Source organism: Sceloporus occidentalis, unplaced genomic scaffold, assembly GCF_023333645.1.
Source record: "Sceloporus occidentalis isolate IW3139 unplaced genomic scaffold, rSceOcc1.0.p SCAF_96, whole genome shotgun sequence".
NCBI lineage: Eukaryota > Metazoa > Chordata > Lepidosauria > Squamata > Phrynosomatidae > Sceloporus > Sceloporus occidentalis.
Window position 1 is genome coordinate 2,028,732 of NW_028317076.1, and position 25,551 is coordinate 2,054,282.

At 39.1% G+C, this 25,551-nt stretch overlaps 1 protein-coding gene across 1 annotated transcript in view; it reads right to left on the reverse strand.

The window, feature by feature from the left end:
* Positions 1 to 9,704: 9,704 nt before the first annotated feature.
* Positions 9,705 to 25,551, reverse strand: part of LOC149284263 (FSD1-like protein) — a 34,311-nt gene continuing 18,464 nt past the window's right edge. Inside the window, exons 8-15 of the mRNA XM_089496957.1 lie at positions 21,624 to 21,833; positions 18,622 to 18,720; positions 16,921 to 17,050; positions 14,394 to 14,426; positions 11,357 to 11,457; positions 10,533 to 10,784; positions 10,165 to 10,253; positions 9,705 to 9,827 (exon numbers count right to left, since the gene is read on the reverse strand). Coding sequence (XP_089353083.1) covers positions 9,705 to 9,827; positions 10,165 to 10,253; positions 10,533 to 10,784; positions 11,357 to 11,457; positions 14,394 to 14,426; positions 16,921 to 17,050; positions 18,622 to 18,720; positions 21,624 to 21,833 — 1,037 coding nt within the window. The remainder of the gene's footprint in view (positions 9,828 to 10,164; positions 10,254 to 10,532; positions 10,785 to 11,356; positions 11,458 to 14,393; positions 14,427 to 16,920; positions 17,051 to 18,621; positions 18,721 to 21,623; positions 21,834 to 25,551) is intronic.

Below are 25,551 nucleotides of genomic sequence, written 5' to 3' on the forward strand. Positions count from 1 at the left end.
TGACTATTTTGGGACTCTGTCAGTGTTCGATAGTTCTAAAGCCTGTATCAGAGGAATATTATGTATATACAGCATGTTAGAGCTGTTTAGGCCAAACTGGATATAGTATAACTGCACTGGCAGACAAGGAATGCTGCATAAATTGGGTAAAATCCAAATAATTATTTTATCTTCAAGTAAATCAGTTCCAGACAGAGAATAATAACACCAGTAGTTAAGGGGATAGTTAAGAATTACTTTGTTTGTATGATATGATTTCTTGGTATTTCAAAATGGGGAATGGGTACAAATGGATCTTTCTCTTGGCGGTCTACATCCTGTGACAAAAACATACGTCTGCACATCGGGACAGTATAGGGAGGTATACACTTCATGCTGGCATAACAATTCACTGTATCAAGTAGGGGTTGAGACAGTCCCTACTTCTCAAATTGTGTCATACATGGGATACGGCAGGGTGTGTTACACGTTATTACGAAAGATCAAGTTGAATTGGTTTCTTCTGATGGGTGCTGGGGTAATTACAACTTGTCTAGAGGACTCTATTGTGGGGATAATTTGACTATTTTTCTCTGGCATTCTATTTAGGGTTCCATTCATCAGTCAACATTGAATACATTGAATACCTCCCTTCTATAAACATTTCGGTGATACCTCCTAACCTCAGGGATGCTACTATTCTATTAAATGGAGTAAAGTATTAGAATCAGACATTGGCCTACTTAAAAAAAATGAAAGAATTTGATGATCAAACTAAGGTGGTAATTCAACATCTCCAAGGGGAAAGTGAACAACTTATTCCTCACATTGATTCTATTTCCACAAATAATCATTGGGATCATATTTTTGGACAATCATTTTCTAAAAGGAATTTTATGTATTATGTTTCATCCTGTTTTTATTATTTTCATTTGTACTATTATATGTTTTATTGTGCAAATCATTATTTGTAAATCACTGAAGCGCCTGACATCCAAGGCTAGACATACTATAAAAGAATTTAGATATTTACATTTAAGTTAGATCCTCTAAAAGATATGGTATAACTACACTATGGTGCCACGGAAATCCAAACATACAAAACCACTAATCTAAAGAGGACCTGCATTATGGATTTTATTCTTGACCATTTAGAATGTTTTTCCAGCGACAGCAAACTGGGTTTACGTGTGTCATTTAGATACAAAGGGGGGAGATGTAATAAATATAAGTCAATTATTAATCTCCAAGGACAACAGCTGGCTCCCAACACAATGGGATTCCTTTTGAGTAAACCAGTCACAAGGAATTACACTGGGGCAAAACCCAAATGTGCAGGAACTCCCAATACATCAAACAGCTCTCTCTCTACCAGGTGGGAACAATAAACAGGAGATACAATCTACAATCTCCTACAACAAAAGGACTGCAGGAGATAGTATCTGGGCTGGAGACAAGCATGTGTTTCTCCTACAACAAAAAGATTGCAGGAGACAATAGCAACATTCCAGAGATCCACCCTGAATTTGCCCTGAGGACCAGGGCCGGCCCAAGGCAAAATGCCGCCCCCCCCCCCATATCTACCCTTCCTCTGCCTCCGTCCCTGCCGCCCCCCCTATTATCTACCCTTACCCCCCCCCCCCCCTTGTACTTACTTTTCAGCAGTCCTGTGGCGAGTCTCCCTGTTCGGTCTCCGTGCCGGCTGGTAATGCTGAGCCGGAAATGAGGTAATCTTCCGGCACTCAGCATTACATGCCGGCACCGAGACCGAACAGGGAGACTTGCCGCAGAGGAGAGAGAGAGAGGGGGGCGCCGAGCGAGTACTGACAGCTTGGTAGGCGAAAACCACTCGGCGCCCCTTTCTCTCTTTTGCTTAAAAAATAAAAATAAAAAAAAGGGCAAAGTGTCGCCCCTTCAAAAGTGCCGCCTGGAGCGGTTGCCCCACTTGGCTCCATTGTCGGGCCGGCCCTGCTGAGGACCATCAACTTCACTGTGGGGGCAATCTAACTTCTTGGAGAAGAGTGGTCTCTACAGGCAGCTGGTGCAGGTACAAGATTGTGCCTTCCTAAGGATGAGTGGACAAAAACTCAGAAGATGATTGGCTGGGACTGTTTGGGCATGGTGGCTATAAAGGTGTTGTGTGAGAAACAGAGAGAAAGAAGGATAACATCAAGGTGACAGGGACACCCCATCCTTACATGCACACATAGAGTCACTAGCATAGTGTAGTTAGAGTCATAGAGCCTTGTATTTCAGACGCTTCTCTGTATACTCATATATATGTATTTGTTATGTTAATAAACCCATTGTTTTAAGCCACTGGTGTAAGTGGAGTTTCATACGACGAGGAATCTGTAGTAGTTAAAGGAATGCCAGACGGGTGAAGGTTATATATCCCAGGATTTAAAGGGACTTTTCTACACTTACGACTTACATGCTGCGTCAGCTAAGAAAACAGACCGGCGTCTGAGAAGAAATAGCCTGCATGCAGTCTCCCACCAGTACATCCGAGATGGTACAGGGGAGAAGGTAATTTCACAACTCATTACTGGTTCTACTTGCAGCCTCCTCCGGCCGTCCTCCACCTTTGTGCGAGCGTCGGCAGGAATCCCATACCGACAATTAACCCTGTTGCTGCCACGCTTGCTGAGCCGCCATCAGCGTCCTGTCCCGTTACGCCGCGTGAGAGCGGCAGCCGGATCCTGAAGCCTACCCGCTGGGGTAGATGAAGGGACTGGCTCTAACACAAAGAACCCTGCCGGGTGTCCTACAGATAAAACAATAAAAACTTTCCTTGGTCCCCAGTACCTTCCTGAGCAAGGCAGGAAACTGAGAATCTGGGGAGGTTCTAATTTTTTATAGGTTCCTTACCTGAGGGGCGGAGACTCTCTCCTTTATGCCACCTGGAATAGCAAGGGAACAATGCTTGAAGGATATTCCCATTGATATTTTACATTTTTTAGTACACTTGGTGACTAGGAACAGGAAAGTGTTTAACCAAGGAATATAGCTGTGATGCGTGGCAAAAGGTTGTTGAGCTTCACAAAATGGGAAGTGGCTATAAGAAAATAGCAAAAACCATTGAAAATGCCCATTTCCGCCATCATGGCAATAATTAAATGTTATGAATCTACCTAAAAAAGCACATGTGTCTATATATTCTCTCGATGTACTGCAAAGATGATGGTTCAAGTGGCCAAAAAATCTCCAAGGATAACAGCTGGAGAATTTCATAAATTGCGTCTTGAGGTCAGAGTCTCCAAAACTATAATCCAATGTCACCGATATCACAAGTTGTTTAGGAGGGTTTCAAGAAAAAAAAGCCTCTACTCTCATCCCAAAACAAACACACAAAAATGGTTTACTGACCACAAAAACAAGGTCCTACCACGGCCATCCCAGTCCCCTGACTTGAACCCCATAGAAAACCTGTGGGGTAAACTGAAAAGGAAAGTCCACCAGCGTCGACATCCAAACTTGAAGGATCTGGAGAGGTTCTGTATGGAGGAATGGCCTTGCCGTGTATGCTTCAACCTCATCACGCATTATAGAAGAAGACCCGGAGCTGTTAATATTTATTTTTTTTAGTGGGGGGGTAAACCTGTTTGCATTTTTTTTTTTATATCCATGAGAGCAGAGTATTTTTTTTTTTTTTAGGAGACAAGTGGAGTTTGAATGATACCTTTATTGGCTAACTGAGTAAATATAGATTGCAAGCTTTCAAGACCTCTCAGGTCCCTTCATCAGGCATGTTATACAATAATGTGAAAAACCTCTCTTTAAGTATCAGTCAAACAGTATGGTTACAATTGGGAAGCAGATAACATCAAAATGTCCAGGACAAGGTTCTTTGATCAGTCAATAGTGTTAAAATCAGAGGTGGATTGGAGTCATAAAAGGAGGTGTCAGGAGGTATTCACAACTCTAATGGGGTCAGGTTGTGTGCATGTCTGGTTTGTTATCTACAAAGTGATAATGGGATACAAATTCCCTATCCCGGTTGAGGCCAGTATTTAAAGAGTTAAATTTAAGTATTAATTTAACCTCCCATATTTTTCTCTCCCTCTGAGTTTTGAACAGTCCCATTAATACAGCCAGTCTGATGTCACTGATGCTATGTCCATTTTGGCAAAAATGTTCTCCCACTGGTGTCTCTGCTCTCTTGTTGTTGATGTTAAATCTGTGTGAATTAAACCTTTTATGCAATGGCTGGCCTGTTTCACCCACGTAGAGGGCTGTTGGACACTTTGCACACATAATAAGGTACACCACATTAGAAGATTTGCAGGAGAAGGCACCATTGATCTTATGGAGTGTATTAGAATTTGGTATAGGCACCATGTCCACAGTGTGGATGTGTGCGCATGTTTTACACCTTCCTTGTAGGCAGGGGAAAGTGCCATTTTTTGTGGACTTGTTCAGGGCACTCCTGGTTAATAGTTGTTTAAGATTGGGGGGCTGTCTGAAGGAGAGTAGGGGAGGCTGTGGAAAAATTTCCCTGAGTCTGTCATCCGTGTGTAGTGTTGCTTGAAGTTCTTTAGATATTTTGCGTAGAGCTTCTACCTGGGGGTGGTAAGTGACAACCAGGGGCACACGGGTTGCAGTATGATGTTCTTTGTACTTTAGTAATTTTTTTCTGGGAATGTTGGTGGCCTTCTGTATCTGGTTGTCAATTATCCTGGCATTGTAGCCCTGGTTCATAAAGTCTCCCCTTAGTTTCTGGAGCTGTTTGTCGCGATCTGCTGTATCAGAACAGATGCGGTTGTATCTTATGGCCTGGCTGTATATGATAGAGTTTTTTGTATGTTTTGGGTGGAAGCTGTTGTTTTTAAGGTAAGTCGGTCTGTCTGTTGGTTTGCGATACAGGGATGTGTTGCTGGCGGTCCAGATGATAGAATATCATCTATATAGCGAAGGTACACCAGGGGTTTTGTTTGGCAGGTGGATATGAAATCCTCTTCTAATTTTGCCATAAAGAGGTTGGCGTATTGTGGCGCCATTCGAGTACCCATCGCAGTCCCAGTTTTCTGGATGTAGAGGTCCTGTCCAAACCTGAAATAGTACACTCCATAAGATCAATGGTGCCTTCTCCTGCAAATCTTCTAATGTGGTTTACCTTATTATGTGTCCAAAGTGTCCAACAGCCCTCTACGTGGGTGAAACAGGCCAGCCATTGCATAAAAGGTTTAATTCACACAGATTTAACATCAACAACAAGAGAGCAGAGACACCAGTGGGAGAACATTTTTGCCAAAATGGACATAGCATCAGTGACATCAGACTGGCTGTATTAATGGGACTGTTCAAAACTCAGAGGGAGAGAAAAATATGGGAGGTTAAATTAATACTTAAATTTAACTCTTTAAATACTGGCCTCAACCGGGATAGGGAATTTGTATCCCATTATCACTTTGTAGATAACAAACCAGACATGCACACAACCTGACCCCATTAGAGTTGTGAATACCTCCTGACACCTCCTTTTATGACTCCAATCCACCTCTGATTTTAACACTATTGACTGATCAAAGAACCTTGTCCTGGACATTTTGATGTTATCTGCTTCCCAATTGTAACCATACTGTTTGACTGATACTTAAAGAGAGGTTTTTCACATTATTGTATAACATGCCTGATGAAGGGACCTGAGAGGTCTTGAAAGCTTGCAATCTATATTTACTCAGTTAGCCAATAAAGGTATCATTCAAACTCCACTTGTCTCCTGTAATTCTACGGCTAACACGGTACCAACTCTCATCTTTTTTTTTTTAAGGATCAAAGGGTTAAACAGACAATTTTTCACAATTCATTGTTTATATTTACCAAGGGTGCCAATATTAGCGGAGGGCACTGTATTTGTGTGTATATTATATGCACACATATACAGTATATATGTAGACACATATGCTTATGTTAACAACAGGTTAATGGATGTGGCTTTGAATGGACCTATAAAGACACCTATGTGTGTATTTTTTTTTTTTTTCCTGAACAATAATCGAAATGTACCACAAACGCATCTGACCACGGCTGGTTTAATAAGGCTGATGAACATGACTGATATTGTTAATGAATCAAAATGTTCAATTTGTTCTGTTACGGAGAAAAAAAGCAGATCTGTCACTTTTCCAACTTCTTTTGTTCTGTGCAATAAATACATGTAACAATATTTACAGATTGAAATAAGCGATATTTACCTATTAAAAGTGTTTCTTAACTTCCCTTTTCTCAGGATCTGCATAATTATTCCTCTCCATTGATTAATTTCCCTAGTACTGTGGCTGATTTTTGTTGATTGGATCAGACAGCCTTTTTAACCCCTTCGCGACCTTTGCCGGTTCAGGACCGTCATGACATGAAGGTCGCTAAATGACCTTTGACGGTCCTGAACCGTCATAAAATAAAATAAGCTTAGAAAGTGATCAACGATCACTTTCTTCGCTTAAACGGCGTTACTGTAATGCCTCGATGTCGAGGCATTCAGTAACGCCGAGATCGGCATCGGGGGCCATGTCTGGCCCCTCCCCGGGGCGTCAACAGCCGCCATACATTGTATGGCGGCGGACGCCCGTTTTAAAAGCGTTTAGGAGGCGATCGACGATCGCCTCCTAAACTTAAATGGTGTCGCTGGAATGCCTCAATCAGGAGGCATCCAGCGACACCAAACACTTACCTCTGGGTGGGCTGTGACCGCTCCGGAGAGCGGTCACAGCCGCCGCTGCCGGTGATCTTCGCCATCAAGCAAGATGGCGGCGGTCCGGGAAAATAAACAATAAAGATGATAGAGTTAGCTAGACGGTCTCCAGACCCTCTAGAGAACTCTGGCTCCACTTGCAGGTTGAATACAGGTACTGCATTCAACCATGCAAGTCAATGGAGCCCAGCTTTCTAATCACTATGTGATTAGTAAAATATTAAAAAAAAAAAAAAAAATGGAAAAAAAATAAAAAAAATGCGCTAACATTTAAAAATAATTATGCAGTGATGTCACTAGATGAACCATCCAGTACATTGCAAAATGTGTAAAAAAAATATAAAAAAGTATTAAAAAGATAAAATAAAATAAAAAAATAAAGTTTATTATTTTGAGCAAGTGCTAAAATTTCTCAAAAATCTCAACAAAGAGTTAAAATAAAAGCACTTCAAATACCCAAGGGGTGTCTAATATATAAAAAAATGGCTGATGGGGTAAATTGGAGTGGCCAAGCTCAAAGATAGGGCATAGGTCCAGACTGACCAAAACGGAGAAAAAAAGCGCACTTCCCAAATGTGGCATTTTAAATCTCAAACAACCCGACAAACCCATGCATGTCGGGTATCACTGCACTCAGGAGATGTTCCTGAACACATATTGGGGGGTTGTTTGACAGTGGCATATACCAGAACCTGTATATCTATAACTAAAGTACAATTTGTGTGGAAAAAAAATAAAAAAAAAATACTATTACAAAGTTTGACAAAGTGTAGTTCTATAATTGGTGCATGGAAAGGGTTAAAATAACAGCATTTGGAATACCCTGGGGTGTCTAGTTTTCAAAAATATATGGTTTGAATGGGTTAAATTGAGTTAACCGGCTTCAAAGATATTCCAAAGAGGAGATGGAGGCAGAATGACCAAATGACCACCTGGATTACGCATGCCCCAAAAGTAGCCTTTTACCAGCCAAACAATCTGACAAACCCATGCATGTGGGGTATCGCTGTACTCAGGAGATGTTCCTGAACACATATTGGGGGGTTGTTTGACAGTGACATATACCAGAACCTGTATATCTATAACTAAAGTACAATTTGTGTGAAAAAAAATAAAAAAAAAATACTATTACAAAGTTTGACAAAGTGTAGTTCTATAATTGGTGCATGGAAAGGGTTAAAATAACAGCATTTGGAATACCCTGGGGTGTCTAGTTTTCAAAAATATATGGTTTAAATGGGTTAAATTGAGTTAACCCGCTTCAAAGATATTCCAAAGAGGAGATGGAGGCAGAATGACCAGATTTGTTAAAAAAGATTTGGAAATCATAAAACGCTGCTTATACTTATTGCCCTATAACTTACAAAAAACAGCAAAAAAACATAAAAACATTGGGTATCTCTAAACTCAGGACAAGTAGTAGAATCTATTTAGCTAGTTTTTTTACTTGCTTTTTTAGGTGAGTAAAAGATTTTTCAAATAAAAGTCATAAAATGTGTTTTTTTTTCAATTTTTCACCATGTTTTTTTTTTTTTTTTTATAGTAAATAAGATGATACGATCAAAATATATATATATAACTTATGTGGGTTCACTAAATGGGTGAGGAGAAAATTACAGCTGAACACAAGCACCACAAAAGTGTCAAAACAGCTGCGGTCCCACAGGGTACAAAACGAAAAATGAGCCTGGTCCTTAAGGGGTTAAAGAAGGGTGAGGTGAAGGGAGAGATCTTCAGGACAGGAAATTGATCAAATCATTTTTGTTTTGCCACATAAAATCTCAACAATTAGCTACCAAAACAGATAGCCGAGGCTATAGGAAGTGTTAATTAATTTAGTTATACTAAAAACTTTAAAATAAGTTAGAATACACAGTACCTTCTAAATCAGTAAGCACCTATAGAGAAATTTTGCCTTTGGTTTTCACCTTAATATTAGTATTATCAATAATATCATTGGGGTTTATTGATAAAAAAAATCAATTAATTTAGATGGTTAATGGGATTTTTTTGCTTGTTTTTTCTTATGTAGTCATATTCTCAGAACAATGATGCTGTCCCTGAGTGAAAGTTAACGGCCTAGATTTAGAGCCCGACATAAACCACATGCAACTGAATAGCAATCCTCACATAGATCACAACAGAGGGAAAGCTGATTTTTTACAAAATATTTTACCAGCAAATATTTTTGGTTTTCTCCCATTTTCAGTTAATTCATCTGGTCCAATATAAGTGGGTTTTAATTTTTTTTGTATTTACAAGATAATCTAGGATTGCTATTCAATTACTAGTAATAGATTAATATCCAACATTGAATCCATATCAATCACATTTAAAAATTACATCACTTTTATATATCAAGCACCTAATGATGTCTGCACTTGCGCAAGTGTAACACCAGACATGGGCCAATGTTTCAGGCACATTTTGGTCCAAGGAGCTACCGGTTATTTCAATAGAAATATGTATAAACAGACATTCTTGCTAAACAGAAACCACTGCTTGGTCATCCGATTTATTTTCAGATTGCTTTCCCGGATATTTCATGTTCAGTAATTTAGAACAGGTCGGTATACCTTACGCCCGTACAACTAAAGCCATTGGTTTTCAAAGTCTCATTAATGTTATGTGTAAGAAAAACCACAGAGAATAAATGGAGCTCAATAGAAAGTGCATTAGTGCCTGTGGGCTGTGTGGATGCATAGACAAATCCAGCCATTTATTTTGCTTAATGTAAGTTTCAAAGGGTGCTAGACTGCATCCATGACAACAAAGAACAACCTTTATGGTATGGCATATGATCCTTTTTGTTTTGCCCCCTATATCCTCAGTTGCTTGTTATAACTTGCAGTAGTCTCCTTGATGACCCTTTTCACATATGAGCCAGCCACTAGAGGAAATGCAAGCTTCACAGCAGCCTCAGGCTACAGCCCAAAATGATCCAGCAAAAATGGAAGTTACTAAATAAAATCAAAATCACTAAAATTTCACTCAGTCGGGGCAAGTGTTCAATGAATCCTTTCAAGTAAGGTTATTGAGCAACACTGGTTAAGCTGCTAGAAGATCCACTCATGCCGTTTTCCGCCTTCTGAAGGGTTTTCACTGCACTTGGAACTTGCAGCCCTGTGTACAATGTGAGCCCGCCACACCATACCTAAAAGCAGAGAGATTGTACAGTTCAACCTTCAATTATTAATGGATTGCATTTACATAACATGCAGTAATGTATATTTACAAAGTCCTGCCTGGAAAAAGTTACTGTAAAACACCAAGTGTGTTACTTTCACATAGGGAATAATGTTTCAGTGTTCACACTAACAAAATTACATTGATATACCAGCATATAAAGAATTTTTTGTGGTACTAAACATTTCACCTTCTAGTCTAGGGAGGACAAAAATGGCAGCTACAGGGGGATAATTTATGATATTGTCTACATATGCCTTAAAGTAAAAGTGACAAAAAAACCCCAACAAAGACTTCTTGCTTACCATAAATCCAGGGACAACAGGCTGTGTAAATTTTGTTTTAAAGCTATAAATTAACTGTTTAGTTTCGGCATTATAAAATGAGAGTTGACCTGCAAGAGAGACCAAAAAATAAGTTTATAATACTAATAAAGGACATTAAGACAGTAGATTCTATTTTCTAAAAACTCTATCTCTCTGTATGGGGGGTACAATTGTTTTAATAGGTATTTTTATGCACAATACTTGTAACCTAAAGAGGTTATCACAAATGCCAAAAAATACCCTCACTCAAAAATTATGACTAATGCAGAATTTCTAGAAAAGGTTTGTAGAGGTCAACCCTTTTTAATAACCCTGCCTGAACCCACCACAATACACCCAAACACTACCTCCATCAAAGTCGCAGTACACTCCTATCCTGTCCGGGACAGTCATCTCCAGAGCTTTGGCCTTGTTGTTGTGTTTTGCAGCAAATGTTGTCTGTAGCCAGTTGTTGACATGCAAACACCAGCTGATGTTAGTTTTTCCTAACTGGTCAAACTTGCCAATTGATTTGTATGAGATGCCCACACTGTAGGATTTGCATTCCTTCTGAGCTTTCACTTCCCAGTAGTGTTGCCCACTTTCAATTGTGGTATCTCCTGTATGAAACGTACAAATAGAAATCCAGTTAGGAGGAGGACTTTCAGCCGAGAAGCAACCCCAACCAACTGACCAGTAACATAGCGGCCCAAAACGTCCATATGTTCACAATTCAGTCCTAATCAAATCACTGTATAGAAATCCTATTAAAGGATCATAGAAGTCCAGTAAATGAACCAACCTGCAGTATAAATATAGGAGGTCTGTGTTACCCTATAGCAAAAACAGCCTCCTTCGGAAGTGGCTTATAATCCTCATACTGACAATGCCTCCCTCTGTATAGCTTACTATTACAAGTCATTTGCAACATTTATTCAGAAACCTTGAAGGCACAGATTGTTGTAATGGCTTTTGGTCCTTAAAGCGTGATTGTTGGATAAAACTATTGCTAGTGGTAAATGATTGAAACAAACACACAAAATAACATTTATTTACATATATGTCAAATCCTTAAAAAAATAACTTTCATTTTTCATGTGTGCAAGCAATTTCTCACTTTGGTTATACCAAACGACACCAAATATTACAGAGGATAAGACACCAAGCAGTATCGATAGAAGAGTCTCCTTACCCAGCACGGTATATGACTCTCCTGTAAACCTATCTCTGCTGCCCCTCACCATAGCCGGTCTAGCAGTAACAGAGGTTCTTTTAGGGGATGGAGTGCCACTTCTGTAAGGCAGAAATTAAATGTCAGACTTTTTACTTCACAAGATATATGCAATATTAACGGTGTTATGCATTTGTCCAGTTTTAGCTTTTAAGAATATATATGGAAGGTATGTCATATGTGAAGGCCCAAGGACCAGATCTATAAATAGAGTATACATGGCCTACCATTCAAGGAAAGCCTTTTCTTTACTTTATGGTGTGCTACCACATCAGGGTAACTAGGCCTGCTATACTTTCTATTGTACAAGAGACAATGGTACTTATCTTTGGAAAGAATGCCCAGAGAAAAGATCATTGTGAATTGTATAAATACCATCAAGTTATACTATAGAATTGATTTTTGTATTTAATAAGCATACAATGTATGTTTAGATACATATTAATTTTACACAAGTCTTTAATCTGAGACTAGTATTCCAATGCACTTTTCATATCAGTATCAAGTACCACCTTAAGTTTGTTACAGGCTAAAAACTGAATAGCAAGGTCAAGTGTAGAATTAATATTTCTGGTGATATCGGAAGACGCATTGCAAGAAGGTGCCGCAACAAGCAATATAGAAAACTCAAGGTAGCAAAGAACTTTCAAACTCAAAAACATGCTCTCAGTGGCACTGAAACAAAAAGATAAGGAAGGTTTTACTTACCAACATAAAAGGTTGCATAGGAAAGCATGAAAAAGAAATAAAAATACAAGCCAAGCTAAGAAACAAAACTTGTTTTTGCAAAGAAAATAAACTACTGGTATTGAGTCAAGAAAAGTGAACTTGTCACTCAGTGTGGGCAAATTTAATACCGAGTACAAAGTGGGTTATCTACAACAATAATTTTCACATCTGTAGACCTGTTTGTGTTTTATTACTACTTTTTATGGCTTACTATTGTAACTACATGCTATCTACAGAATGCCTTTCTTCTACAGCTACATTCATTTACCCACACCATTGCCGGAGTGACAGGTTCACTATGAATCCGAAAGATTAAAGGCAGGACCCTTGTGTTCTCCCATTAGCTAAAACATGGACATTTATGGACTTCAAAACCCCTTTAAGTTAAAAAGTAACTATGCTCCAGCCAAACTGTATTAAAGTTTGTGATTTCTATTTCTAAAGTTGAACTGTCACCATTCAAATTTACACTGGTTTACTCCAATTCTGTATACAACTTTTCATCCATTCAAAAACTTTTGAGTTTTGTATTGTATATACCATATTTGCTCGATTATAAGCCGAGTTTTTTTTTCAGAGGGGTCGTCTTATAATCAGACCTCAAATAGGTCTGAATATGAGACTAAGATCCAGATCTCCCGCAACGCTGCAGGGGACCTGGATCCTTCTGTCCCCCCCCCCCCCCCCAATTACCGGTGCTTCTGAGTCCCCGGTGTGTAGCCTTAATGCCCTCACCGGGGGATTCTCTCCCAGATGGACGCAGATAACCCCCGCTGCTTACCGCACCTCTTCCGGCTGCAGCGGAAGTTGCCTACGCGAATCGCATAGACGTCTACACGCTTCCCGGACAACACACCGGGAGTTTTTTGTTTTGTTGTTGTTTTGGGGGGGTGTTAAATGGGGGCATAAGGCATTTCTGTAGGTAGAGTGCTCTATGAAATGCCTTTTAACCCCCTTAATGTCACTCTGCCTCCGGAAATGCCTTATACCTCCCTATATGCCACTCTGCCCCATAATATGCCTTTTAACCCCCTAAATGCCAGAGTGGCATATAGGGGTATAAGACATTTCTGGAGGCAGAGTGGCACATAGGGGATCAAAAGGCATATCATGGGGCACAGTGGCATATAGGAGGTTTAAGGCATTTATGGGTCAGAGTGACAAGCCTGGGGGCAGATGTGCATAACTGGGGGGCAGGTTGGAAAATAAAAACAAAATATTTTTCTCAATCATAGATTTTATTTAAAAAAAAAAAAAGTTTACATAGTTTAACATTTACTGGTAAAACTTTTTTCCTATAGGGTTGTCTTATATTCAGGCTTTTTCTTTTTTTCCTAAATTGATATTCAGATTTGGGGGGGTCGTCTTATAATCATGGTCGTCTTATAATCGAGCAAATATGGTAAAAGCTGTACAGTTTGAGTTTCTTCTCTACCATCACTAGAGTATTTTTACCAGTAAACACAAGGGTGTAATTAACCTTGGGTGCTTAAGGCTCGTGTAAAATCTGCTATATAATGGACAGAGTATAGAAAAAGTGCTACAACTGGGCTGACTCCAGGACTGCCATACAATCTTCACTGAGGCATCATAGGAAGATGCGCATGAAACACCTTGGCTACCAAGGTAGATAGGATATCAGAGAAGCAAAATATAATATAAAATATAATATTGACGATAGGATAGCCTTGAGTTTATGATGTAAAAGTTCCTCTTTAAAATTAAATCTATTGATCAACAATTAAACACAATGCTTTCTTGTAATTATGGTATGTCCATAAATGACCAAACTAAGAAGGAAAAATGGTACTTTGCTTCCAAAGCCAAAATTAGCTGTACATAAAAAGATAACAGAAGATGTCGGAGTTTTTTTCCTATTAAAAATTAATAATAAAAAAAAAATAAAAAAAATTTCTGAGCTTTACGGCCACAAAAAAAAGCTGCAACTAAGTGCTGTGCATGCATAAGGAATTCCACCAGCCAGTGGCCAGCATTAGTAACATCATTTTAGCAGTTTCAATGTCTGGTTAAATTAAATCAGGGTACCATATTCCACATGGGTAAATTCTACTGTCAGAGTGGCTAGTTTGATTCTGACTTGAAACATTTCAAAGAAAAAAAACCAGACATGCTTTCTGAAATCCAAAGAGAGGCATAAAGATTAATAACACAAAGAGATCACACTGGTGTTAAGAATAGGTGTGTGCTAGAGTTTCCACGCAAGCCACAAGAGTAGTCCTAGTTCTACGTTTATCTATGTTAATTTCACCTGGTATTGCTCCTCAGTACTGTAACATGGCCACTGTCAGACAACAAAAATAAGCAAAATGATAAGTAAATGTAAACGCAGCATGTGAGGAGCACCTGGTTGAGGTGTTTTTCACTGTGTAATATCCCAATTTTCACAGGAGTTTGTACTGATCAATAGTTTTCTTTATTTCTCTCGCTAGTAGGTAAACTGTCCTCAGGACTGCCCATTTAAAGAAATTAAGTTTGCATCACTGATTCCTAATTTAATAAAGACTGAGTAGTATTTCAGGTAGTGGGACTGCCTTTGCAAGCTTGTGAGCACACATTGAGTGTGAATATACATCCCCCCAACATATAGCCTGGATTCAGTAATGACCCATCAGTGCTATTGGCACACCATCCTGCTAGACAGGCTAATGGGGTATAGATGGCTGCATGTGGGTCTGCTGGGCTTGGAGACGCTGGACAGACTTTTTATGTTCTTCAATGAAAGGAACAGACGCAAAGAAAAGACAAAAATGACAAATTTATACTTTGTTCAAGCTGACTAACTTCAACACCTAAACCTTGAATCAAATGGCACTGTCTGTGACTAATGTCATATACCTGCTATATGTTAGATGTGCAATTCAGTCTCACCTCATTTATTTTCAACATTTTTCTAATTGTGCGTTTAATTACTCTCCAACTTTTTGTATTGCAATTGCTTCTCAAAATGTGTAATTTTTTTGTATGACTGTTTCACCTCTAGTTTGTGATCTATTTCTAGCCCTAATTTGGATTTGTTTGTTTAAGTTAGCATCAGAGTTAACTTCCGACCTATTTTACTAGGAAGTGCTGTGAATCCATACAGTTGACTGTAGGCTAATAGTGCCCTATTTCAAAGCAATCTGAACTGAGTTGATTAATGACTAAAATGTGTACACTAGATAACTGCACTGTATAATCATTTGTTTTTGTCTGATTTCTAGTTGTGATCATAATAGGTTAATATAGTGCTGAACAATATTTAATATACTGAATGTACACTTCTATTCAAACTAAAAGCATTGGGGTTAAATCTCCACGTTAACATTAAGGACCATAGTGTCTAACCTAAATAAAAAATGATTTATATATATAATATTGTGTGTGTGTGTGTGTGTGTGTGTGTGTGTGTGTGTGTGTGTGTATATATATATATATATATATGTATATATATAAATAATATAAATGTACTGCAAGACTAGAATTGGTTATCCATTAAAGACACTGTCACTTTTAGTTTGTATTGTAATGGTGTTTTATTTAATGCTCAACTCCATGCTCGATCACATTAAGCTGTGCTTCCAGCATGTTAAAGTGCCTGGTGACATTGTCAAGTGTGGTTCCACTGATGTAAGGCAGAATATAAAGGCACAGACACTATATTTGCTTTGTCCTGTTTTATAAGTGCCAAGGAGCCTCCTCTCTATAAAACAAAAACAAACCCAAACTTTGAAGCTTAATTATTGCTCTTTGAAGTACATCATTTTAAAAGCTGGGACACGCATACAAAGATGTATTAATATTTTTCTCAGTGTCCAAGAAAACACCAAACATTTTATAGAGTAGACTTGTGAATTTAACTTTAAATTAAATTTTCCAATTTCTTTAATTCGTACCAATGTCCGAAAACCAGGGGGACACCCAATGAAATAAACAAAAAACAAGAAGCAAAGAGCTCTGAATTTTTTATTGCATTTAGGTGTGTTTTTTCACTATCTCTACCCCTACCTTCTCCACCAACTGATTCTGGGTTGGTCTTTTTGTGTAGCTCCAAATCTTGTCTTGCCTCTTTTCATTCTGTCATTCTTTCTCAGTTCACTTATCCCTGCTATCATTTCCGTTAACCTGGCCTCCCAGACTGCTTCGACAAAGAGCGGAGCTTCCAAGCTCACCTACTACCCCAATTGGAGGAATGAGGGAGAGGCTGTCTCCATGGGGAGCTCAGTGACTCTACTACCCTTTTGCGGAACTACTTGGAGGGCAGAATAATGCAGACTGATCAGAGGTAGAAGAAGCATTTCTGCACCTCCATTTCTCTGTGAATCAGTCTGTATTACTCTGCCCTCTTGGAGTACTTCCACAAAAGGATCATTTCTCCAATTGAGGGAGAGGATGTGTGCGGAGGCCATGTCCCTTTGCGGGAGCCTTCCTTGAGGCCTGGACAACCCAGTGGATAGCGGTGGGAAGCAGACTAAAAAAAGAATGCAGAAGAAGTGAAGAACAAGAAGAGGCAAGACCAGAAGAGCTGCGGAAAAGGAGACAAAGACACGGAAGTGGTTGGTGTAGAAGGTAGGGAGACATTGAGAGAGTGTGAGCGAGAGAGTAAAGGTGTTTAACAACAAATGTAGTTATTGAAATGAAAAAGCCCTCTCAACTTCAACCGAACGCGCAGGAAACAACATTTGTTGTCCGAAAAAAAAAAGTGACCAAAAACAAAGCAAAATATTGTTTTTGGTCCATGTGCATAAGTCTATTATACAGTATAGTAAAAGGCAACACAGAAACCAAACTTTCCTTACCTGCCCTTGTTATCTTTGCCTTTCACTTTGTTCTCTTGACTTTTTCCCCCTGTCGGGTCCCACTCTACATATGAATCTTCTACCTTTAGATTCAGATGTGATGAGGTGTTGTCAAGGGCAAAGGTCAAGGCTGTAAGAAGAGTTTTAAGACAAATCTAAATCAATAATAAACACAGTAAAACACCCCATTAAGCTTACAAAAATGATACACATAGTTGTGTGAAAAAAGGTGGTCACACTCAATCAATTAGATTAGAAGCACCTAAATCTGCTATTTAGCATCTTAATGCCTATGGAAGCAGCAAGGGGTGTAATTAGTTTTTGCACACATGGATTCTCCATTGTGACTGTTGAATAAATCATGTAATATGTCATGTGGTGTTCATATAAATTTTTACACCTGCTAAGGAACGGATGATTGTTATTATATCTTGATATTGTGGTAAACCTGTTTTTTTTTTACGTTGGAAACCTGTGTGAAACTGTCATTGCCGCCCCATGCGTGAGCTGACCCCTACAATATATAAAACCATAGATTTCAAAAAGGGTGCACACACACCACTGTGCATACATAAAAAGAAAAACCAATGCAGCAAAACAAGATAAAGCCTGCAAAATAAGAGGTTGAGTCTTCTCTTGAAGACTTAAATGCTTGCCATCACTTGGCTGCAGTGTCAACCTTAATTTTACTGATAAGAAGTGACTCACTCTGAACAACTTGACATTTCCTAACCCCATTCTGCTTCACATTGTTTCACATCCTAATTACCGTGCCACGGATGGAATACCTCTGGGTAAACTGGCCTTTACTACAGATGAGTTAGTAAAATGCCTATGGTAATCGGCAGTTCAAAGAATGTGACACATTACGCTAAATGCGCAAGGTGTGTGTAAGTATTTAGTGCCCCATTACGATTGCCATAGGCAATCACTAATAACCTTGGACTGTGAACTATAATAAAATACGAAACTGTGTGTAGTGGAATTGAAATGTACTGTACATCTTTGCCCACAATGTCTTGTAAAATGTAGCTTTTTTTTCATCACAAAGAAGGGATAGTTTGGTCCATTTAAAAAAAGTCAAGAAAATGGAATAAAAAATGTAAAGGAGAAACTCAAAAGAGTTGCTTACAATTTTTTTAATACATTTCTTTTTAACATATAGAATATACCGAATTAAAAAAACAGGTACAAGTTTGCACATTGTTAATATCAGCGGTCAGGTACTATCCAATGGTTTACTATCCAGTGACTGCCTAATGGGTCTGGCTAATAGTTGCACAATTGCTTGTTTTTAAATATTTTTTTTAATTGCTACCAGACTCTGCTTTTCTCTTTTTTAGAGACATCTCTCTAATTGCAATATTATTCAGGGTAAGAATTTGTGACTTCTGTTCTAGGAAACTGGAGTTACATTGTGTGTTGAGAGAAGAACACATTATAATATGATTATGAAATAAAGGTGAAGTTCTTAAGGACTATGGTCACTTAGCTTGGCCAATCCTTGTATGGGATTCCTCTTATTCTTCAGTGCATTGAGATGAATTTTTGGACAATTGGATTATTATCTGAAAACTACAAACTATAACTCACAAATCATTTTGAGTGAAATATCAAAGCAAAACTTCTATTCAATGCAGTCACCATGTTAACATTTACTGACTCAAGCAGATAAGAATAAAAGTCCAGGCTATAGAATACCTTTGGTTTCCAACGTGGCAGGGTCTGAATACTCTCCCGCTGTGGCTTTGTTGCAGGCTCTTACTCTAAAGTTCATGTATTTGGAGTCAAACTTTAAACCTTTAAAAGAATATATAAAAAATTGACTAAACCAACAATAAGTTCTCTTAAACATTCAGTATTTTCTGTACACATCACAGGAACTAGAACAAAGGGTACTTATTTCTACACAAACTCATCTACATTACTCCTGCCTCTTTTCATACTTCCGCAAAAGGGTGGAGCCATGGTGCATACCATGAGGACACATTTCTTGTGTAATTGGAACATTGATTCTGTGGGTGGGAGGGAATTTTTTTTTTTTAAAAAAGCACATTTTGGAAAAGTGACTTTTTAAGTTGATATTTTAACTCCATTACAAAGTTCCAACACTAGCAGGTTTTGTCTAGCGAAAGTGGTTGATATCGAACTGTATAATGTATAATTCAATGGATGAGGATACTGGAGAAATCTGACTTAAGTATGCCATATACAGGGTTTTTAGTTTTAGTGAACTGATCCCCTTGACTTCACTTCACCCCGAAGAGCTTCTTGTGTGGGAAAGAGCTTGGTTAGTCCTGTACAATGTATAGTTAAATCAGAGTTCTTCAGTCTCCTCATCATCAAATTATACCTTACGCAGAGCCAACACAGGCCTTTTTGCTGGAGAAACTTGTGTTTGGGAAAGATGTATGAATTGTATGTACAGAGCATAACAGGAAAGCAAGTACTTCTTCCAATAGCTTAATATTCACACTTTATTGATGTGATACACAAATGACTGATAGTGTTTTGTAGATTTCATATTATAATTCCTTCAGAACATATGACGCATGGGGCTGTAACTACAGTTACACTGTAACTGTAACTCTGAAAAATACCCCTCGTTTTATATTCGAGGTCGTCTTCTAATCAGACCTCAGAGATCTGACTACAAGCAGCGCTGCAGGGGACCTGCATCCTCCTCCCTGGCAGCCGGAGGACATCTGCATGATGCGTGCAGACAATTTCCGCTTCTGGCGGGGCTTCTATGATGGAGCGCCGACGTGACATGACCTTCTGGTGCTCAGTCATAGAAGCCCCGGGTAGCAGTGGAGGTTGTCTACACACATTGCGCAGACATCCACCGGCTGCGCACCAGGGAGTTTGGAGCACGGGGACAAGTCTAGGGATGCATTGGTAAGCCAGAGGGGGGCATATATGGGGCAGAGTGTTAAATAGGGGGGTATAAGGCATATCTAGGGGGCAGAGTAGCAAATGCATTTTTTCTCATAGTTTTTATCAAATATAAAGAAATAGTTTACATGTGAATTAATATTTCCTAGTAAAACCTTTTCCTATAGGGTAGTCATATATTTAGGCTTTTTTTTTTTTCTTTCTAAATTAATATTCAAATTTTGGGGTGTCGCCTTATAATCGAGCAAATGCGGTATTTATGTTGATTGTCTTAGACCCACCGGGTCAACCATATACTCAACCATTATACTTAATCTATGTATAACTATATAGTCATATATGAATACCGTACGGATGTGCTGTATAATCAAACTGTCTGCTACTGTGTATTAGTGATGAGGCTTTGCAGAGCATTTACCGTATTTGCTCGATTATAAGACGACCCCCCAAAATCTGAATATTAACTTAAAAAAAGAAAAAGCCTGAATATAAGACGACCCTAAAGGAAAAAAGTTTTACCAGTAAATGTTAATTCATGTAAACTATTTTTTTAAATAAAAGCTATGATTGAGAAAAATATTTTTTTTGTTTTTATTTCCTTGTATTTTCCAACCTGTCCCCCAGTTACGCACATCTGCCCCCAGGCTTGCCACACCAATATGGCACTGTGGCCCATGATATGCCTTTTAACCCTCTATATGCCACTGTGCCCCATGGTATGCCTTTTGACCCCCTATGTGCCACTCTGCCTCCAGAAATGCCTTATACCCCTATATCCCATTCTGGCATTTAGGGGGTTAAAATGCATATTATGGGGCAGAGTGGCATATAGGGAGGTATAAGGCATTCCAGGAGGCAGAGTGGCATTAAGGGAGTTAAAAGGCATTGTATAGAGCACTCTGCCTCCAGAAATGCCTTATACCCCTATATGCCACTCTGGCATTTAGGGGGTTAAAAGGCATATTATGGGGCAGAGTGGCATATAGGGAGGTATAAGGCATTTCAGGAGGCAGAGTGCTCTATTAAATGCCCCTTTAACTCCACTCTGCCTTCTGAAATGCCTTATACCTCCCTATATGCCACTCTGCCCCATAATATGCCTTTTAACCCCCTAAGTGCCAGAGTGGCATATAGGGGTATAAGGCATTCCAGAAATGCCCTATGCCCCCATTTAACACACATACGCACACACACACTTACCGAGCTTCCAATTTCCTGCTGTATTGCCGGGGCAGCGGGTTGACGTCTCCTTCCACTGCAGCCGGAAGGAGGTGGAGTTGGCAGCGGGGGTTTGTCTGCGTCCGTCGCGGATACCTTCCCCGGCTGTCAGAGATCAGAGTTCCCCGCACCGGTGCGGGGAACTCTGATCTCTGACAGTCGGGGAAGGTATCCGCGACGGACGCAGACAACCCCCGCTGCTAGCCACACCTCCTTCCGGCTGCAGCGGACGTTGTCTACGCGGATCGCGTAGACGTCAACCTGCTGCCCCGGCAATACAGCAGGAAGCACCGGTAAGTGTGTGTGTGGGGGGGGGGGAGACAGGAGGATCCAGGTCCCCTGCAGACCTCTATTTGAGGTCTGATTAGAAGACGACCCCGATTAGAAGACGAGGGGTATTTTTCAGAGCATTTGCTCTGAAAAAAACCTTGTCTTATAATCGAGCAAATACGGTAATTCATTTTAAAGAGACAGAATTGAATCAAGAAATAATTGTCACTGACAGTGCCATTATTATCCCATGTACAGGGATGCAATCATCCATTACAATTTTGTGTATAAGTAGGATGCACACGTGTAGCTGCACTTACCAGAAAGCGTGTATTCTGTGTTCTTTATATTATCAATTAGTTCCCAGCATCTCTCATCTTTAACCCTGGGAAGACCATCATAATTTGTTTTCCTGTATTCCAGCACATAGTGATCAATTTTGTTATCTTCATCAGGCATTCGCCATGTTACAGTTACACAGTTGTCTGCCACCATACAGTCTGCTGGATCAATCTCTGGAGCTTTGGGAACTACAAAATAAAAGGAAGACTATTTCAAGGTTACAGCAGACAGTAAAGACAGCCCAGCATTTCCCAGCACGTTTTATATTGATGGACAAATACTAACAAATGTGTCAAGCTTCAACCTGTAATTGCTTATATGTTCTGGTCCACCTACAGTTTTCCACTTTTGTTACTAAATACTGCGTTCAAAACAGTATTACTACTACTGCTCAATGCCCTGACCAATGCCAAAAAATAATTAGTAAATAATGTAAAAATTTGGCTCATTCATATTTTTACCAGTCACATAAAACAAAAGCAGGCACTGATAGGTTATTGCCAATAGAAATCGTGAAAGCGTACGAAAAAGTGTCATTAAACTTTCAGTGGAAAGAATAAAATGATAGCTCTGCTAAGGTTTTTTTGTGTAGAAAGTACCATTAATGTTTTAGAATGGCACCTTTTTAGAACCACAGATTTAACAGACCATGTAAATCAGCGGTTCCCAACCTTATTGGCAGCAGAGACCGGTTTTGTGGAAGACAAGTGCATTACGTTTATTGTGCATTTTACTTCTATTATTATTAAATTTTAAATATAATGAAATATATTTGCAACTTCTCTGGTTGTCTTTCCATCCATAAAAAAGCACATAAAATTGTGCCACTCTGTCCCCCAGATATGCTTTAGGCCCCCTAGATATGCCACTCTGCCCCCTGATATGCCACTTTGCCTCCTGATATGCTTTATGCCCCCCTAGATATGCCACTCTGCCCCCCCCCTAGATATGCCACTCTCACGCTCAGTCATAGAAGCCCCGGTGTCCACGGCTGCCAGACAGGAGGATCCAGGTCCCCTGCAGCGCTGCGGGCGATCTGGATCCTCACCTTGCTGTTTTCCCGCAGCAGGGCTAAATGAAAAAGATGAATGCCCGGTGCCGCCCAGTTGCTTATAGTCACGCCTAGCTCCCCTTAAAATGGGGGTGTTTCCCACTGCTGTCATAGAGAATGCCCGCCAATGTCATGGGACCGCCCGCTGACGTCAATGGACAGTCTTGGTCGTGTCCCGCAAGGGAAGGCTTCGGGTAGCCGGATCCCCAAAGTTCCCAGGTATGCTTATAGGCTACGGACCCATACGCAGCCTGGTGGTTGGGGACCCCTGATGTAAACTACAGACTAAGGATAGTATACAGAGCTAACAAAGGAACTGAGCATGAACAAATTTGAACATTATTGGCAATCTGAATGCATGTAGACTGTGATTGCAATTTTTTAGGGCAAAAGATAAGATACTGTGCAACATTAATAAAGTGCACATTATTCAAATCGATTATTTCTTTACTCACTAAACCAGTGTAATCATTAGTATTTTGTGCGTAAACTGCGTGGCATAATCACACACAAGTAAGTTGAACATTTAAACTCACTGACAAAACCATGCATGAAGGACCTCCAAAAAACGGTCTGATATGGCCCTGCAAAATGCATTATTAAATGAACCTTCTAAAATCCAGACTAATGAAACAAACAAAAATAAAGAACAAACACTAAAATCATACTCACTAGTCAGCAATTCAACTCCCAGGGTACATGGCCAAGGAATAAGCGCTGACCACTCGACCGCATGTACACTTTTAGCAAATATAACTGACTTTCATCACAGCAAATGTTATCTTTAATTCAAATCAACTGCTTGTCTTAGAAGAGTAAAGAAAACCTCCTGGAAGCTGATTGAAATCAAAGCAACTGAAGATCGGCTTAAAATAAGCTAAACTAACTGTAGAGTTGATGTGTCCAGATCCAGTTGATACGACCTGAAACTGATACAAGACAACTACCACCTTTACGTATACATTAAAAACCCTAATCATTAGCATCACATTTAACACTAATTTGAATACATGTGTATGTAATTCAACTGTATATATGTCATACACATATAATTGAATATAATATTTCACACGCAATGTAATAATAATAATGATAATAAGGGGCATTATGTAAAAAAAAATGTGGGGCTGGGTTAACCGGGATTCAATTTATTTTAAAAATGAAAAAGGTGCCAGTATTATAATGGTTGTTTTTAACCCCTTCGTGACAAAGGCTGATTTTACTTTTTGTACCCTTCGTGACAATGGCCGTTTTAACATTTCTGCGCTGCTCGTGTTTAGTTGTAATTTTCTTCTTTCCCGTTTACTGAACCCACACACATTAGATATTGTTTTTTTCAGGACAAGAAGGGCTTTCTTTAGATGACATTGTTTTGATTGTATCATATTATTTACTACTAAAAAAAGTATAAAATATGGTGAAAAATTTAGAAAAAAATGACTGTTTCTAACTTTTAGTTGAAAAATCTTTTACTCATCTATAAAAGGTAATGAAAAAACCTGCTAAATGGATTCTACTATTTGTCCTGAGTTTAGAAATACCCAATGTTTTTATGTTTTTTTGCTTTTTTCTACCCATTATGGGGCAATAAGTACAGGTAGCGTTTTGCTATTTCAAAGCCATTTTTTCCAAATCTGGTAATTCTTCCCCTCATGTGCCATTTCGGGTATCTTTGAACCCGGCCAATGCAATTTACCCCATCAAATCATATATTTTTGAAAACTAGACAGCCCAGGGTATTCCAAATGCTAGTATTTTAACTCTTTCCATGCACCATATCTACCACCAGTTTTTGTCAAACTTTGTGGTAGTCATTTTTTTGCATTTGTTTTGTCACACACATTTTACTTCAGGTATGAATTAAAAGGTTCTCGTTTATGTCACTATCACAAAACACCCCAATATGTATTCAGCAACATCTCCTGAGTACAGCGATACCTCACATGAAGGATTTTGCCTGGCCGTTTGGGGGCAAAAGGGCCACATTTGGGGCATGCGCATTTTTCAATGTTGAACTTTGGCATTTGGGGATCCACTGCCCATGCCCTATTTGGTACATCTTTGAGCCGGGCCATTTCAGTGTGCCCAACAAAACCATATATTTTTCAAAACTAGACACCACAGGGTATTTTAAATGCTGGTATTTTAACTCTTTGCATGCACACATTTTACCACCAGCATGTTTTCAAAGTTTGCAGTAGTATTTTTGTGTGTGTATTTTTCCCACACACACCTACTTTATGTATGAATTTACAGCTCCTGGTATATGCCGCTGTCACACGACACCCCATAATGTGTTCAGCAACATCTCCTGAGTGCAGTGATATCCCACATGCATGGGTGTGTCATTTTTGTGGGAACTAAAAGGCCACATTTGGTACGTGTGCATTTTTCTAATTGGAAATTAGGTGTGTGGCCATCCTTCCCCCGGTGTTAATTGGGACGTTGTTGAACCTGGCCAATTCAATTTACCCCATCAAATCATACCTTTTTTAAAAGTAGACACCCCACGGGCATTTAATATGCCAGTATTTTAACTCTTTCCATGCGAGAATTGTTTTAAGCTAATATGCTAATTTTAGGACTTGCTCACAAAAATATATTTTTTATATATATATATTTTTTTTTTGTCTTTTTAAAAAAAAAATTTTAACATTTTTTTTCAACTTGGAGGTTCCCCTGATAGTGACATCAGTGGGAAATGATTTTTACATTTTACTATTTTTTTACTATTTTTTTTCTAATTATTATAAATTTTATTTTATTTTTTAATTTATTTTTACTAATCACACTGTGATTAGAAAGCTGGCTTCCATTGACTTGCATGGTGAATGCAGTACCTGTATTCAACCTGC